The 19,137-nt window shown below is 41.0% G+C and overlaps 1 protein-coding gene across 1 annotated transcript in view; it reads left to right on the forward strand.

Moving 5' to 3' along the window:
* PPFIBP1 (PPFIA binding protein 1) overlaps positions 1-19,137 on the forward strand; it is a 113,795-nt gene that overhangs the window by 69,860 nt on the left and 24,798 nt on the right. Inside the window, 9 exon segments of the mRNA XM_070755086.1 lie at positions 2,370-2,431; positions 5,026-5,110; positions 5,921-6,081; positions 8,138-8,256; positions 10,237-10,290; positions 15,903-15,957; positions 16,428-16,457; positions 17,463-17,619; positions 18,907-18,939. Of these exon segments, the coding sequence (XP_070611187.1) occupies positions 2,370-2,431; positions 5,026-5,110; positions 5,921-6,081; positions 8,138-8,256; positions 10,237-10,290; positions 15,903-15,957; positions 16,428-16,457; positions 17,463-17,619; positions 18,907-18,939 (756 nt within the window).

Here is a 19,137-nt window from a genome sequence, read left to right on the forward strand (position 1 = left end):
TGAAAGAGCTTGCAAGAGCTGGGAACATCCTTAGCACCTGGTTAGGGCTGGAAAGAAACATTTGGAGCAAGTAGAACAATAAAAAAACCTACAGTGACAGCATTTGGAAAAACATTATTTACAGAGAGTAACAGCGAAAGAGCTTGCAAGAGCTGGGAACATCCTTAGCACCTGGTTAGGGCTGGAAAGAAACTTACTTGGAGCAAGTTAGAGCAATGAAAAAAAAATCTGCAGAGACAGGGCTTGGAAAACATTCTGCGCTCTAACCACCGTTCCACCAGGAAGGGAAGGAAGGAAAGAAGGAAGGAAAGAAGGAAGGAAGAGGAAAGGAAAGGAAGAGCAATCACACTTCGATTTATATACTGCTTTATAGAGCTTTCCAACTCTATAAGTGGCTTAGAGAGTCAGCCTACTGCCCCCAACAATCTGAGTCCTCATTTTACTGACCTCGGAAGGTCGGAGTCAACCTGGAGCCAGTCAGGATCGAACTGCTAGCGGCGGGCAGAGTCAACCTGCAATACTGCATTCTAACCACTGCGCCACCACATATTGGCACGACTTTTTATTGCAGTAGAGATAGCCACCTTCTTATCACCAACCTCTCATTTCACAACCGCTTCTAAACATTCGACACTGTCCCTTATTGTTGTTATTTGTACGTTTCTTCATCTGTTCAGTTTCCTTCTTGTTTTGGTTTGGTGTGTGTGGGCGTGTGTGTTGATGTTACAGTCATTTGTTATTTCATCATTATCTGGGACTGTTTTAATCTCCGGAAGCTTGTAAAGTTAATGATGAATGAATGAGATTGAGCCTTGCAAGTTGTATTTTGCAGAGCTACAATTGCGTGGTGGCTTAGAGCAATGTTTCCCAACCTTGGCAACTTGAAGATATTTGGAATTCTGGGTGTTGAAGTCCAAATATCTTCAAGTAGCCAAGGTTGGGAAACACTGACTTAGAAACATAGAAACATAGAAGATTGACGGCAGAAAAAGACCTCCTGGTCCATCTAGTCTGCCCTTATGCTATTTCCTGTATTTTATCTTAGGATGGATATATATAATTTAATAATAATAATAATGATAATAATATAAATAATAATAATAATAATAATAATAATAATAATAATAATAATAATAATTTATTAGATTTGTATGCCGCCCCTCTCCGAAGACTCGGGGCGGCTCACAACAATAACAAAAACAATAAAAAAGTAATACAAAAAAAAATGGGTGAGCAGTGTGGTCGGACAGTAGGAAAAGCAAGTAGGATGCTTGGTTGCATAGCTAGAGGTATAACAAGCAGGAAGAGGGAGATTGTGATCCCCTTCCATAGAGCGCTGGTGAGACCACATTTGGAATACTGTGTTCAGTTCTGGAGACCTCACCTACAAAAAGATATTGACAAAATTGAACGGGTCCAAAGACGGGCTACAAGAATGGTGGAAGGTCTTAAGCATAAAACATATCAGGAAAGACTTCATGAACTCCATCTGTGTAGTCTGGAGGACAGAAGGAAAAGAGGGGACATCATCGAAACATTTAAATATGTTAAAGGGTTAAATAAGGTTCAGGAGGGAAGTGTTTTTAATAGGAAAGTGAACACAAGAACAAGGGGACACAATCTGAAGTTAGTTGGGGGAAAGATCAAAAGCAATGTGAGAAAATATTATTTCACTGGTTGGTCAATCCACAGTAACTGAATTGAAACATGCCTGGGATAAACACAGATCCATCCTAAGATAAAATACAGGAAATAGTATAAGGGCAGACTAGATGGACCGTTAGGTCTTTTTCTGCCGTCAGTCTTCTATGTTTCTATACAAATCTAATATTAAAAAAAAGTATATATAAAACCCCAACAATTAAAACCATACAACACATGCATACCAAACATAAAATATAAAAGCCTGGGGGGTGGGGGTGGGGTGTCTCAGTATATACTTCGAGCGAGTCAAAAAATCAGAAATCCATCTTTTTTAAGATTTCCCATTTCACCTCGATTTTGGATCCTTCACACATTTTGTCCTCCCTGGCTTAAAATTTGTCACTTTGGTTAGCGCTGTGGCTTTGTGTCGACTTCAACTCACACATTGGCTTGCGGTGTTTTTCAAGGCTGTCAGGGCTGTGATGGATGAGAAATGTGAAAGGAATGACGGTTATTAATCTTGAACGTGCATGATCATCACCGGCTCCTCTCTCCATTTAAAAAAACTAATTTGATTTTTTTAAATTCCTGTTTAAATTTGGGGGTTTGCTGAAAGGAATCTAGCTGTACTTCTCCTGGTTTGTGCTAAAGTGTAGAGTGGGTCAAGATTGGTTTTCTTTCTAACCTTGCACTGGGAATGTAAGTGGTAGTTTTTTATCTTTTAGGTGTTGAGGTTCAAAAGATGAAAAAGGCTGTGGAGTCTCTACTGGCAGCCAATGAAGGAAAGGTAGGTAGCAAAGGGAGGGAGGTATTATTTTTTGTGAAAATATTTTTTATTAAATATATTAAAAAAGAACATTTAAGAGATTGAAATACAAACTTTAAAGAATAGAATAGAATAGAATTCTTTATTGGCTGATTATGATTGGAGACACAAGGAATTTGTCTTTGGTGCATAAAAGAAAATACAGTGACACCTCGTCTTACAAACGCCTCGTCATACAAACTTTTCGAGATACAAACCCAGGGTTTAAGATTTTCCCCCCTCTTCTTACAAACTATTTTCACCTTACAAAGCCACCACCGCTGCTGGGATGCCCTGCCAGCGAAGCGCCCGTTTTTGCGCTGCTGGGATTGCCCTGAGGCTCCCCTCCATGGGAAACCCCACCTCCAGACTTCCGTGTTTTTGTGATGCTGCAGGGGAATCCCAGCAGCGCAAAAACGGGCATTTCGCTGGCAACAGAAGTCGGGAGGTGGGGTTTCCCAGCGAGGGGAGCCTCAATGAAATCGCAGCATCGCAAAAACACAGATGTCCGGAAGTGGGGTTTCGAGGACTTCGGTGTTTTTGCGATGCTGCAATTTCACTGATGCTCCCTTCGCTGGGAATCCCCACCCCCGGACTTCTGTTGCCAGCGAAGCGCTCGTTTTTGTGCTGCTGGGAATTCCCCTGCTGGGATTCCCCTGCAGCATCACAAAAACACAGAAGTCCGGAGGTGGGGTTTCCCATGGAGGGGAGCCTCAGGGGAATCCCAGCAGCGCAAAAATGGGCGCTTCGGCTGGCAAAAGGGGTGAATTTTGGGCTTGCGCGCATTAATTGCTTTTTCATTGATTCCTATGGGAAACATTGTTTCGTCTTACAAACATTTTACCTTAAGAACCTCGTCCCGGAACCAATTAAGTTTGTAAGACAAGGTATCACTGTACCACATTTTTCAGAGGATAAGATGCGCTGGAGTATAAGACACATCATAGTTTTTGGGGAGGAAAATAGGGAAAAGAATCTGCTTGCCAGGTATTCATCTGGCTAGTGTCCTTAGCCAGCATATTATTTTATCCCCTGGTTAGGGCTTTAAAAAAAACTATTCGGAGAGAGTAACAATGAAAGAGCTTGCAAGCCAGTAACGGCTGGGAACATCATTAGCACCTGGAAAGAAACATTTGGAGCAAGTAGAGCAATGAAAACAAACCTGAAAGACTTAGGGCTTGGAAAACATTCTTCTTTGCAGAGAGTAACAAGGAAAGAGCTTGCAAGCCGGTAAGAGCTGGGAACATCGTTAGCACCTGGTTAGGGCTGGAAAGAAGCTTACTCAGAGCAAGTTAAAGTAATGAAACCCCCTCTGCAAAGATTTAGAGCTTGGAAAACATTCTTCGCAGAGAGTAACAATGAAAGAACCTGCAAGGTAACCTGCTGGGAAGACCATTAGCAGCTTAGTTAGGGCTGAAAAAACAAAACCAAACCCTACATTTAGGGTATAAGACGCACCCAAATTATCAGCCTCTTTTAGGGAGGAAAAAGGTACGTCTTATACTCCGAAAAATACGGTATTTTATTCCAGAATTTCTTTATTATCTGGCTGGTCCAAAGGGAGATATGAAGTTGGTGGGGTCAAGGGGCCAACGCTGGGATTTATGAATCCTGCTGGGATTTTTAAGATCAGTAAAGGAGAATACTTATAGCTCCGAGTTGTGATGTTGTTTTCTAGCAGATGTTTCGTGACCCAGCTAGGTAACATCATCAGGGGAGGAGGAGGAGGAGGAGGAAAAAAAGGAGAATGGAAGGTGAATGCAAAAGAGGTGGCAGATGGAAAGAAGGAGGATGAAGAAGGAGATGGAGAAGGAGAAAGAGAGGGATGGAAGGGAAGAGGAAGGAAGAAAGAGAGAGAGAGAAATGAAGAAAGAAGGAAGGAAGGAAGAGGAAGAAAGAAGGAAGGAAGGAAGAGGAAAGGAGGAAGGAAGGAAGCAAGGGAGAGGAAAATGAAGAAAGAAGGAAGGAAGGAAAGAAGGAAGGAAGAGGAAGAAGGAAGGAAGGAAGGAAGGAAAGAAGGAAGAGGAAGAAGGAAGGAAGAGGAAGAAGGAAGGAAGAGGAAGAAGGAAGGAAGAGGAAGAAGGAAGGAAGGAAGAGGAAGAAGGAAGGAAGGAAGAGGAAGAGGAAGAAGGAAGGAAGGAAGAGGAAGAAGGAAGGAAGGAAGAGGAAGAAGGGAGGAAGGAAGAGGAAGAAGGGAGGAAGGAAGAGGAAGAAGGGAGGAAGGAAGAGGAAGAAGGAAGAAGGAAGGAAGGAAGGTCCGTCCTTGGTTCTCTCTCAGCTTGGTTCTTTTCTTGCATACATTTCATTACCCAAATTAGGTAACATCAAACACTTTCACTTAATGATGCTACCTAATTTGGGTCATGAAATGTGTGCCAGAGACCAGATGGAGGCATTTTGCTTCCCACTCAACCCTGGATGCCTTCAGGCATTTTGATTTCTAAATCAGTTTGATGCTCAGCTAGGATCTCCTGCTTTTGGCCAAGGGGGCTGGACTAGAAGACCTCCAAGGACCCTTTTGAACTCTCTTATTCTGTGGCTCAAGTGATTCCAACAGAGGGATTTCTTTCTTTTAGGATCGGAAGATCGAGGAGCTTCGCCAGTCCCTCAATCGCTACAAGAAGGTGCAGGATATGGTCATTTTGGCTCAAGGGAAGAAAGGTATAGAATGCCATGCCATGCTTTCCATTCCATTCCACGTGATTCCATTCCATATTTTCCATTCAATTTCATTCCATATGTTCCATTCCATATTTTGCATTCCATTCCATATTTTCCATTCCATTTCACATTTTCCATTCCACATGATTCCATTTCATATGTTCCATTCCATTCCACGTGATTTCATTCCATATTTTCCATTCCATTTCATTCCACATGTTCCATTCCATTCCATAATTCTCTTCCATTCCATATTTTATCCCATTCCATATTTTCCATTCCATTTCACATTTTCCATTCCACATGATTCCATTTCATATGTTCCATTCCATTCCATGTGATTCCATTCCATATTTTCCATTCCATTCCATTTCACATGTTTTATTCCATTCCATATGTTCCATTCCATATTTTTCCTTCCATTCCATATTTATTATTTTTTATTAATTGGATTTGTATGCCGCCCCTCTCTGAGTACTTGGGGTGGCTTACAATATATAAAAGGGAACAATAAAATACAATGGCTAAATCCAATTAATTAAAGCTAGCTGAACTAATCTATTCCATTCCATATTTTTCATTCCCTTCCATATTTTCCATCTATGTTCCATTCCATTCCATTCCATGTGTTCTATTCCAGTCCATATTTTCCTTTCCATTCCAGTCCATATTTTCCATTCCATTCCATATTTTCCATTCCATTCCATATTTTCCTTTCCACTCCATTCCACTCCCCTCTACTTGCAGAACGACAAAGCGTGATCTCAAATAAGATATTTGATCTATAAATTTCCGATTTTCCGCTCTTAGGCAAGGATGACGAAAGCGAGGAATCTGGGAGCCCAGCATCGGTTTCCTCAATTTTATTAGAACCACAGAACTTAAGCGAAGGGGAGAAAAGTCCCTCTTCTTCTTCTCCGCTTTCAAGTTCTCTAAACTATGAAGACTTGAGGACAACAGATTCCGAAGAGGTATGTCCATTATCTCCTCCATTAGCTTTCCTTCTGAGATCTTCTGGGTGTCCTGGCCCCCAATTACGAACGTCCCAAAACACACTGTTTGAACAAACTTAATTTAATCAGTAACTGGCTTAGCAGTGGAGATGCACACACAAATCAAAAAGCAATCCTTTCTTGCAAAAAGGTCAGCTGCTAATTAACCTTTTTTATTATTTATTATTTATTAGATTTGTATGCCGCCCCTCTCCGCAGACTCTTATTTTAGCAGCTGGTATAAGTTCAAATGGTCTTAAACTCAAAGCAGCCCAATTAGTTCTGCTATCTCATATAGCACAATCTGAGGTTAGTTGGGGGAAAGATCAGAAGCAACATGAGAAAGTATTATTTTACTGAAAGAGTCGTAGATGCTTGGAACAAACTTCCAGCAGAGGTGGTTGGTAAATCCACAGTCACTGAATTTAAACATGCCTGGGATAAACATCCATCCATTCTAAGATAAAATAGAGTAAATAGTATAAGGGCAGTCTAGATGGACCATGAGGTCTTTTTCTGCCGTCAATCTTCTATGTTTCTACATATAGATATTAAACCAATTCAGGTTTCTCCCTATCAACGCTACAGCTCACAGTTAACAATCATTGTAAAGTTGCTTTGCATTTTGTAAATCTCTGGTCCAATCAGATTGCAGTTTACACCCAATGACTCAGCATTCAACATACTTACAACCTTTCTTTTACCTTATATGGTAATATAATGGAATATCACCTAGGATTGAGCAAATCCATGACAGTCTGTACTAGGGACCTTAAATTTTATATTATTTATTATTATTATTATTATTATTATTATTATTATTATTATTATTATTATTATTATGTCAGTACAACACAGCAAACGAGATCATTATGCTGGATTTCGTATTTCATCACCAGTTGGGCGCTTCCCAAGCACCTAGGACTGCGTGATGTAGCGGCGAATTATGTTTGCCGATCCCAGTCAAGCGGCCTTTTGCAATTGACAGGTGGAGATGTTGTCAATTCCGATGGTTTTCAAATATCTGCTGAGATCCTTTGGCCCTGCGCCCAGCGTGCCAAGCACCACTGGGACCACTTTCACGGGCTTATGCCAGAGTCGTTGCAGCTCGGTTTTTAGATCTTCGTATTTCACTAATTTCTCTAGCTGCTTCTCCTCAATTCTGCTGTCTCCTGATTATTATTATTATTATTATTATTATTATTATTATTATTATTATTATTTATTAGATTTGTATGCTGCCTCTCTCCGCAGACTCGGGGCGGCTCACAGCAATGATAAAAACAATATACAGTAACAAATCTAATATTAAAGTTTAAAATAACAATTTTACATTAAAAAGCCTAAAAAAACCCAATATATAAAAAAGCATACACACAAACATATCATACATACAGCTACATAGGCAAGGGGTGGGGGGGATGTCTCAGTTCCCCCATGCCTGACGACAGAGGTGGGTTTTAAGAAGTTTAGGAAAGGCAAGGAGGGTGGGGGCAGTCCTGATCCCTGGGGGGAGCTGGTTCCAGAGGGTCGGGGCCGCCACAGAGAAGGCTCTTCCCCTGGGTCCCACCAGGCGACATTGTTTCATCGACGGGACCTGGAGAAGGCCAACTCTGTGGGACCTAATTGGTCGCTGGGATTCGTACGGCAGAAGGCGGTCCCAGAGATAATCTGGTCCGGTGCCATGAAGGGCTTTATAGGTCATAACCAACACTTTGAATTGTGACCGGAAACTGATCGGCAACCAAGGCAGACTGCGGAGTGTTGGTGTGACATGGGCATATTTGGGAAAGCCCATGATTGCTCTCGCAGCTGCATTCTGCACAATCTGAAGTTTCCGAACACTTTTCAAAGGTCGCCCCATGTAGAGAGCGTTACAGTAGTCGAGCCTCAAGGTGATGAGGGAGGATACTTGAAGGTTTCAGGTTATGGAGCTTCTGTTATGCTTCCTTTATTTGATTAATAAATACAGTAAGTATCTGTTGTCGCTTAATGCAACATACAATGTGTTTTCTTTTTGTAGAATTCCATCCAGTTCCACACCAGCGTCCTGCAAGTTTCCATCCCTTCTTTTCCACAGTTGCTCAGAGGTCCAGAAGAACAGACCGAAAGAGGAAACAGTCCATCCACGATGGAAATTGAAAGCGAAAGCAGGTAAGGCCTTAAGTTTTCCATGAAGAACAAAAGTCATTAGCTGAGATGAGACAGAGATGAGAACGTTCCTACAATATTTTTGTGGACTGCTCATAATTTCTCTTAAAAATTCCTCTGGAAATTTTGTTCCAATTCAACTCGCAGATTGCCGTCCAAATTAATTTTAGAAGAATGACCCCTAACTATGTTTGTTCATGTATGAGCAGAGTAATCCTTGTTTACCAAGGTTGTGCACGCACAGGAATGTTTAGATTGAGATTAATTGTGAAAAACTACTCAGCCACATACAGTTACACTAACTTGAATTGAAGTTTACTTTGAGAAATAACAAATCCAGATAAACAGTCTAACGTCATATGCATAATAAGTCAGAATAACAACCCGAATATTACCAAGTACTGTGGTACCTCCACCTAAGAACGCCTCTACTTGGGAACTTTTCTAGATAAGAAGATATTTTTGCCTCTTCTCAAGAACCATTTTCCACTTACAAACCCGAGCTTCTGAAACTGTAACCGGAAAAAGCAGGGAGAAGCCTCCGTGGGGCCTCTCCAGGAATCTCCTGGGAGGAAACAGGGCCGGAAAAGGTGGGAGAAGCCTCCATGTGGGCCTTTCTAGGAATCTTCTGGGAGGAAACAGGAGGAAAAGGCAGGAAGAAACTACCATGGGGCCTCTGTAGGAATCTCCTGGGAGGAAACAGGGCCAAAAAGGTGGGAAAAGCCTCCGTGGGGCCTCTCTAGGAATCTCCTGGGAGGAAACAGGGCCAGAAAACGCATGGAGAAGTCTCCATGGGGCCTCTCTAGGAATCTCCTGGGAGGAAACGGGGCCGGAAAAGGGGGGAGAAGCCTCTGTGGGGCCTCTCTAGGAATCTCCTGGGAGGAAACAGGGCCGGAAAAGGTGGGAGAAGCCTCCATGTGGGCCTTTCTAGGAATCTTCTGGGAGGAAACAGGAGGAAAAGGCAGGAAGAAACTACCATGGGGCCTCTGTAGGAATCTCCTGGGAGGAAACAGGGCCAAAAAGGTGGGAAAAGCCTCCGTGGGGCCTCTCTAGGAATCTCCTGGGAGGAAACAGGGCCAGAAAACGCATGGAGAAGTCTCCATGGGGCCTCTCTAGGAATCTCCTGGGAGGAAACGGGGCCGGAAAAGGCGGGAGAAGCCTCCGTGGGGCCTCTCTAGGAATCTCCTGGGAGGAAACAGGGCCGGAAAAGGTGGGAGAAGCCTCCATGTGGGCCTTTCTAGGAATCTTCTGGGAGGAAACAGGGCCGGAAAAGGCAGGAAGAAACCACCATGGGGCCTCTATAGGAATCTCCTGGGAGGAAACAGGGTCTCCACCCTCCCTGTGGTTTCCCCAATCGCACACATTATTTGCTTTTACATTGATTCCTATGGGAAAAATAGCTTCTTCTTATAAACTTTTCTACTTAAGAACCTGGTCAGGGAATGAATTAAATTCGTAAGTAGAGGGACCACTGTACATAGTCTTTTTTACCAGTTGTTTTTGTCCTAATCAGCAAACAAAGATATGAAGCCTAAACACATTTTATTTATTTATTATTTATTTATTACTTAGATTTGTATGCCGCCCCTCTCCGAAGACTTTTAGCTATAATACATGACTACAATACAGAGAGATTGCAGAGCTAACCTAGCAGTGAGTAGCCAGACAAAGAGGGTGACTCAGAGAAATAAGCTATAAACTCTAACTCCCTCTAACTCCCTCCGAATCTTCGGAGAGGGGCGGCATACAAATCTAATTAATAATAATAATAATAATAATAATAATAATAATAATAATAATAATAATAATAATAATATTACTCACCCAACAGTTATGGTCAGAGTTCTAACAATGTTTCTTTCCTTTCTAGGACAAATAAATATTTTATGAGAAATAATGTCTTTATTGGTAAAAAAAATACTATTTATTAGATGAGGCGGGATTAATTAAGTCTCTATTTTCTTTTAACTTTTTGTTTTGCAGCGAGAATCGCCCAGCGATGGTTTCGATAGAAACCCAGCTAAGTGATTCAAAAATGTAAGTATCCCATTGAAATCGAAATCTCGACTCAGCTAAACCCAAAAACTAATTAAATTCTTCGACATCAATGCCGTTGTGTTGTTGATAGGAGGCTGGACTCAAAAGGATGGTGGCCATTTTGACTTTTCTGCCCCTTCCGGGGGTCTGCTTCTCGATTCTTTTCATGCTCTTGTTTTCCTTCTGCTCTTCCAGTTATTCTAGTTTAGTTTCCCTTTTCTGTTACAGCATGAAACATCTCCAAGCAAGCTGCATAGCGCCGGGGATTTATCGAATTTTGTAATATATATATATATATTCTCAAAACGATTTCTAGCTAGTTTTTTTCCTGCAAGGCAAAAAAAAAAAAAGTGATTGAATTCAGGCACCCCTAAATTAATCCTTAGCACTTGTGCTTCAATTAACAAAGTTATTACATACACTGCTCAAAAAAAATAAAGGGAGCACTAAAACAACACAATGTAACTCCAAGTAAATCAAACGTCTGCAGAATCGAACTGTCCACTTAGGAAGCAACACTGATTGATCATCAATTTCACATGCTGTTGTACCAATTCAACTTTGGACAGAACAAATGAGAATATTTCATTCATTCAAATATAGAATGTGTAACTTATTTTTTTTTTGAGCAGTATAGTTTTTGCTGGACCGAGATGCGTATTTTTGCAGTCGTTTCTAACCCAATAATTATTTCATAGTGAGTATATGACACAATATTCTCCCCACAAGTTTAATTGAAGAGAAATGGCAGGCTGAGAAGGGGATATCACACTAAATTCTGAACTCTCCATGGCACTCAGTGGTTAATATATAGAGCCTACAAGGCAGAGGCTGCTGGATCAAATCCCAGTGAGGGTATGGCTAGCTGATGAGGCCAAAATAAGGCCGAAATAGATCTATCCTAGTCTCCCTTAATTTTAAAAATTCAGCAAAAAAACGTGATACATACATACATATACATACATACATACATACATATAAATATATATCACATATTTTGCTGAATATTTAAAATTAATTAATTAAAATTAATATATACAGTCATACCTCGTCTTACGAACCTAATTGGTTCCAGGGGGAGGTTCGTAAGACGAAAGGTTCGTAAGTCAATTAATCCGTGCAACCAAACCCCCCCCCCCCCGCAAAAAACCCGCTGCCATCTGGCTGTGACCTTTTAAAACAGCCACGCGGCTTCCCAGCCGTCTCCCGAAGCCGAACGCCAAACCCAAACTTCCGCGTTTGGCGTTCGGAGGCTGCTTGAAAGCCGCACGGCTGTTTTAAAAGGTGACAGCCGGGCTGGGGGGCTTCCCAGCAGCCTCCGAACGCCAAACGCGGAGGTTCGGGTTTGGCGTTCGTAACACGAAAAAAGTTCGTAAGAAGAGGCAAATTTTTTCTGAACCCCGGGTTCGTATCTTGTGTTGTTCGTAAGACGAGGGGTTCGTATCTTGAGGTACCACTGTATATTAATTATACATGTGTGTCACATGTTTTTGCCGAATTTGAAAATTAAGGGAGACTAGGATAGATCTATTTCGGCCTTATTCTGGCCTCATCAGCTAGCCATACCCTCACTGGGACTTGAACCTGCAACCTTGGCCTTGTAAGGCAGAGAATGAACCTGTAGGCTACGGTATCCAATCCCTTCAGCTCTGTACCAGGGAAGGGTTACATGTTTTTGTGTCAAATCACCCTGGTGCATTGAAGGAACATCACAGCCGACATATATATATATATATGTATGTATGTTTTTTCTGTTGGATCAGTAAAACATGTGATACATACATATATATATTTGATTGATTTCTAGGCCGCCCTTCTCAAGACGATTCAGGGTGGTGTGATGGCGAACCTTTTCTGATTTGCGTACATGCCCACACCCATTTCCTCCCCCCACTCGTGCGTCCCCCGCGCTTACCCTGCGCATGCCCACAATTCCCCTGTCCTCGCGCACTCATTGAAGCCTGGGATGGTGAAAAACCGGCCAAACGGGCAAACAGGAAGTTCAGAAAAACAGACTTCCGGTTTGCCTGTTGTGCTGTTTTTCGCACTCTGGAGCCTTCAAGGAAGCTTCCTGAAACTCTGTAGTACAAAAAACCCAGCACATTTGGCAAAACGGAAGTGCGTTTTTGTACTTCCGGTTTGCTCGTTGGGACGTTTTTTTCACTCTGGGGTTTCAGAAAGCTTCCCTGAAGACTCTGGAGGGCAAAATAGCCTTCCCCAAGGCCGAAAACTGGCATGTGAGCTGGAGCTGACATAGGGCAGTGCCTCGCGTACCCTTCAATATGGCTCTATGTACCATAGATTCGCCATCATGGGTATAGGTCAGGGATGGCAAACCTACGGCACGGGGGCCACAGGTGGCACACAGAGCCATATCTGCTGGTACATGAGTCATTGCCCTAGACCAGGGGTAGGCAGAGTTGACTCTTCTAGGACTTGTGGATTTCAACTCCCAGAATTCCTGAGCCAATCATGCTAGCTCAGGAATTCTGGGAGTTGAAGTCCACATGTCACAGAAGAGACAACCTTGCCTATCCCTGCCCTAGATCAGCTCCAATATGCGTGTGTATGCCGGCCAGCTGATTTTTGGCTTGCACAGAGGCTCTGGGAGGGCGTTTTAGGCTGGCAGAGAGCCTCCGGAGGGATGTGGGGAGCATTTTTACCTTCTTTCAGCTCCAGGGAAGCCTTTGGAGCCTGGGGAGGGCAAAATACAAGTCTACTGGGCCCACCAGAAGTTGGGAAACAGGCCATTTTCAGCCTCTGGGGTGCAGGGGAAGCTGTTTTCAACCCCCCCCCCCCCACGGTTTGAATGATGGGTGTGGGCACTTGTGAATGCGCGATAGTGCGCTCATATACTCTTTCAGCACCTGAGGGAATAAAGTTTAGTTTAGTTTAGTTTATTTAGATTTGTACGCCGCCCCTCTCCGAAGTTTCGGGACGGCTAACAACAATAAAAAACAATGTAACAAATCTAATATTAAAAAAGTAATCTAAAAAACCCCAATTTAACAGACCAATCATACCAACAAACATACCATGTTTGGTATAAGTAGTTCTCAACTTACGACAGTTCGTTTAGTGACATTTCAAAATTACAAGGGCACCGAAAAGATTAAAGTCTTCGGAGAGGTGCGGCATACAAATCTAATAAATAATAATAATAATAATTAACCTCAGCAAAGGGTTTCATTATCTTAAAGTCTCTTTTGCACAGATAACCATTCTAGGAGCGCTTATTTCTCTGTGGACGCATGGCTTTTCAAGCAACTGGTCCTTTATCTGTGTGGCAAATCAGTTCGGAAATTAAATCTGAAAATTGAGCTTAAATGAAAGAGAGCATGCTCATTTTGTGCACGACTGGCGCATTGAATCGGTTTATTCGTTACATATTGTCATTTAAATCTCACACGCAAAAAAAAAGGCATGCGGTTTGATCTCCTGTGTGTCTGGCTTTGGAAACTTAGTTTGAAAAATTGCAGGAGAATGAATTTTGACAGCTGATGCGCATTTGCAAAGTTTTCGGTTGTGGCAGCTTGAGTATAATTGATTCAGATGTGTGATTCATGTTCATGAACACATTCATTGAACATATTCACGGCCTTTTCAAATTTTTAGTCCCATAATCTCAAATTAGTTTTAGAGGAAAAAAAATCTTCAGGAACAATTAAATTGGAGTTTATCAGGTGATTCCTTGCCCTATTTAATCTTTATTATTTATTTATTACAGTGGTACCTCTACCTAAGAATGCCTCTACTTAAGAACTTTTCTAGATAAGAACCGGGTGTTCAAGATTTTTTTGCCTCTTCTCAAGAACCATTTTCTACTTAAGAACCCGAGCCCTGAAAAATTCCCCAGGAAATTTGAGAGCGGCACGAAGGCCCAGCCGGTTTCCTGCCATTCCCCCTGGGTTTCTCTCTCTGGCGCACTGTATGGGAGACAGCCTCGCGCCGGGTGTATGGGAGGCACATGCTCCTTCTTGGCGGCTCAGAGTCCCTCTTTTTTTTTTAAGCCTTAAAGTTTTGGATTTTTTTTATTCCCCTCCCCTCCCCTTCTTCCTTCGGCAGTGACTGTCCTCCTCCTCTTCTTCCTCCTCCTCCTCCTCCTCCTCCTCCCACCCAAATTCCGAGCTTTTATTTCTTTCCTAATGGGTTTGCACGCATTATTTGCTTTTACATTGATTCCCATGGGAAAAATAGCTTCTACTTACAAACTTTTCTACTTAAGAACCTGGACACGGAACAAATTAAGTTTGTAAGTAGAGGGACCACTGTACTTCGATTTATAGGTCACTCTTCTCCTCGTGGGCTCGTGCGGCTTACAAGAATAAAATTCAATCCAACAATAAAAATAATTAATTATGAATAATTAGAAAATTTAAAAGGTAAAAACCCTGTGTAACACAATCAATCATCCATCCTTCTTGTTTCAACTAATGTAATAAAAAGCACCAGGAGAAATATTTCTCTTGTTCTGTTGACTCTGAAATGTATTGACCGACCCATGTCTCCTTGGGTTCCTCAGAGCTCTCTGGGTTTGCTGGTTTTGTGGTAGTTCCAGATGTGGGTTCGGACCAGTTCTATAGAACTGGTAGTGGAAATTTGTCCCCGCTCCCCAAACTGGTAGCGATGGCCGACTGGCCACGCCCCCAAACTAGAGCGTTTAGTGCTGCCATCTTGTTTTTCACTCCTGCGCATGCACAGAAGCAGCATTTTGCACTAGCTCCGAAGTCTCCGAACGTTCTTCAAGGGTAGCCCCATGTGGAGTGCATTGCAATAGTCAAGGGAGTATTTTAGTAGTACGTTCAATAGCTCCACCAGTTTGAAGATTGATTCATGTCTATGGGTTCTTTCTTTCTTTCTTTCTTTCTTTCTTTCTTTCTTTCTTTCTTTCTATCTTTCTATCTTTCTCTCTCTCTTTCCTTCTTTCTTTCTCTCTTTCCTTCTTTCTTTCTATCTTTCTCTTTTTCCTTTTTTCTATCTATCTTTCTTTCTTTCTCTCTTTCTTTCTTTCTCTCTTTCCTTCTTTCTATATTTCTTTATCTCTTTCTCTCTTTCTTTCTTTCTATCTCTCTTTCTTTCTCTCTCTCCTTCTTTCTTTCTTTCTTTCTTTCCTTCTTTCTTTCTATCTATCTCTCTCTCTTTCTTTCTCTCTTTCCTTCTATCTTTCTTTCTTTCTATTTCTTTCTTCCTTCCTTCCTTCCTTCCTTTCTTGTCATACAAATATAGTATTTTATTGTAGTCTGTTTAACATAAGTATAAAGTAGAGATATAAAAGATAAAAAGACATTAGGACAGGAACCCCGTGCATATCAGAGCTTTCCTTTAATTAGTGCAACCAATTTTGTTTTTCTGAATTGGGGAAAAAAAGACACTTATGGGCTAAGTTTTCAAAGAATAAGATTTGGAAAACTATTGTGTTTTCTCCCGCTTCCTGGTTCTTTCGGATATCAGTTAGAGAACTTCCTCTACTAAGTTTTACATTGTTTGTGCTTCATGTCATCCTGGCTTAAAAGATGATGTAATCTGTTCTAATTTTTACCTTGCTAATTGAATATCTGAGCCCCAAATTTGAAGTTCTGATTGCTTATTTTTCTTATAATTTGTTCCCAAAGTTCAGCTCTACAAAAATCTAGCAGTCTTGGAAACTTGAAGAAAGACACATCAGAGGTGGGTCATCTTACTTATTTTTAATTTCTTTTTAAATATTCTTATGAATGATTGACGTGCTATTATTAACTCATACTGTTCTTTTCAGTCCTGTATTTTATGGTTTTGGATTGCCTGTGAATGTTAATTACTTAAAAGTAATTTACGTGCTGGAAGCTTCATTTGTATGATAGCAAATCAGAGAAGGTTTAAACCTTTCTGATCAAACACATTCTAGCTAGACTTATTTCTAAAAAAAGAATGGTTGCAATTACCTATATTAGAAACAAGGTTTTCATTGTCTTTTTAAAACAAATATGTAAAGGCTCTAAACATAATAAAAGTTTGTTTTATAAGATATAATCGGGATTTTTTATTCAGTTGTCTGTCATAGATGACCTGAACATATTTTAGTTACAATTAAACGAAGAGTGAGTCAATGAAGTAGCAATTTACGTGACATATTTAATATGTCCAATTCTTCTCCACAGGATAAAGGGTCCAGAGACAAGCTAGAAGAGGTAATGGGATATAATATAGAGCTGGTTGTTTTTTCTATCTAACCTATTCCTTTCTTTTTAACCAATGTTATCCTCTTTCGTGATTAGAAACATAAAAGATTGATGGCAGAAAAAGACCTCGTGGTCCATCTAATCTGCCCTTATACTATTTCCTTTATTTTATCTTAGAATGGATATATGTTTATCCCAGGCAGGTTTAAATTCAGTTGCTGTGGATTTACCAACCACATCTGCTGGAAGTTTGTTCCAAGCGTCTACTATTTACAGGCCAATTATGTGCACGCAGTACAAAATTCAGAGAAATGTAAAAACTGAATGAGAATTGTCTTGGGGATAAAAAATATAGTGCCATTGTAACATTGTCGTTTCAGAAAGTTTGTAGTCTTTTAAAAGTTCTTCATTTATAGTCTTTTAGAATAGAACAGAACAGAATAGAATAGAATTTTATTGGCCAAGTGTGATTGGACACGCAAGGAATTTGTCTTGGTGCATATGCTCTCAGCGTACATAAAATAAAGCTAATCTTTTTAAAGCTAATTTTAATCTAATCCAATCCAGTTCACCAGGTTCCCCAAAAATACAGCCTAAGCCAGTCTTTATCAGTCCAAATAGCATTGTTTTTGAGTTTCTTTTCAACTCCAAAATAATACTTTCTGTTCAAGGTTAGTCTCAGCTGTCAACCTGAATAGGTTCCCACAGTCTGATGCAATTATTCTTCCAACCTGTAGATGGCATTATCTATTCCAAAGAACACAGCTCCATTTTTTCCCTTACAAAATATATTCTTGGTATATTAAAATTCACCACTGAAACTTTGAACGGTTACTAAACGAATTGTTGTCATCCAACGACTATTTGGAAAAGTGTCCATGTACATTTTGAGCATGCCATCTTCATTTGACCTTTGATCTTTCTGACTTCAATGTTCTTGTGTCCAGTGATGTCACTGACCGTGACTGCAAAGTTGACTTTTTCCCCCTTTGGTTTTTTCCTCCAACCAATCAGACGAAATCACCGGTGGATAATAGCAAATACGTCACCCTCCCTTGCAAGTCTCCGGGCGAAGAAGACGCTTTTGGATCTCGCAAAGCCAGGTCGTCCTTCGGCCGAGGTTTTTTCAAGATCAAAAGCAACAAAAGGACGGCGAGTGCACCTAATTTGGGTAGGTCCAGACGTGGCATTCAACTTTTCAACACTTGTAATTAACAGCTGGGAGAGGAGGGGAACTACTCCACTCTTACTATAAGTATGTTTCCATTTGCAAAATGCAGGAATTTGTCTTTGGCGCAGATGCTCTCAATGTGCATAAAAGAAAAGTGACATTTGTCAAGAATCTGGATAGTCAGAGGCTACAAATAAGCAATCAAATCATATTAGGAATGGAGTAGAGTAGGGTAGAGTAGTGCAGAGTAGAGTTAGAGAAGATTAGAGAATAGAATTCTTTATTGGCCAAGTGTGATTGGACACACAAGGAATTTGTCTTTGGTGCAGAGGCTCTCAGTGTACATAAAATAAAAGATATGTTTATCAAGAATCGTAAGGTACAACACTTAATGTAGAGACTAGAGTCGAGTCGAATAGAATAGTATAGAATAGAATAGAATTCTTTATTGGCCAAGTGTGATGGGACACACAAGGAATTTGTCTTTGGTGCAGAGGCTCTCAGTGTACATAAAATAAAAGATAGGTTCATCAAGAATCGTAAGGTACAACACTTAATGTAGAGACTCGAGTTGAATAGAATAGTATAGAATAGAATAGAATTCTCTATTGGCCAAGTGTGATGGGACACACAAGGAATTTGTCTTTGGTGCAGAGGCTCTCAGTGTACATAAAATAAAAGATATGTTCATCAAGAATCGTAAGGTACAACACTTAATGTAGAGACTCGAGTCGAATAGAATAGTATAGAATAGAATAGAATTCTTTATTGGCCAAGTGTGATGGGATACACAAGGAATTTGTCTTTGGTGCAGATGCTCTCAGTGTGCATAAAAGAAAATATATGTTCATCAAGAATCGTAAGGTACAATATTTAATGTAGAGACTAGACTAGAATTGAATAGAGCAGAACAGAATAGAATAGAATCCTTTTATTGGCCAAGTGCGATTGGACACACAAGGAATTTGTCTTTGGTGCAGATGCTCTCAGTGTACATAAATAAAAGATACATTTGTCAAGAATCCTAAGTTATGTGGAGGGCTGCCTCATTTAGGAGACCCTACTCACTTTAAATCCACGTAATAGCAACTGTTTTTTCTTGGTTGTGAGCAAGTGAATGTTTGAACCTTCTAATATAAATGCACCAGCATGCACTGAGGGTTTTTTTATTTTATTTTGGCCTTCCTGTCTGACTTGAAAGTGTTTAAGTTTTCCTATGTCTTATCTTGTTGCCCTTGGCCTATATTCTTGTGCGCCTGGTTTTTTGCGTTGTTTGGATGCCTGAAGACCGCAGTCGAAGTGCCAGTGCGCCCGTCTTAGGTACAGTAGAACACGCATGCCTTACCTGTGCCCCGTTTGAAGAGCCGCTAATAACTCCCAGCCGTCAGTCATGCATGGCCCTCCCTTGACCACGCCTTCTCCTGGCCTACAGCCTTCATCCTTCTCCCTTGTCGTTGAGCCCTCCCGCTTGGATTACTTTATGGAGATTCTTTATAGAAGCGCGCGGAATATTTTGAA

This window comes from Erythrolamprus reginae, chromosome 6 (assembly GCF_031021105.1).
Source record: "Erythrolamprus reginae isolate rEryReg1 chromosome 6, rEryReg1.hap1, whole genome shotgun sequence".
Classification (NCBI taxonomy): domain Eukaryota; kingdom Metazoa; phylum Chordata; class Lepidosauria; order Squamata; family Dipsadidae; genus Erythrolamprus; species Erythrolamprus reginae.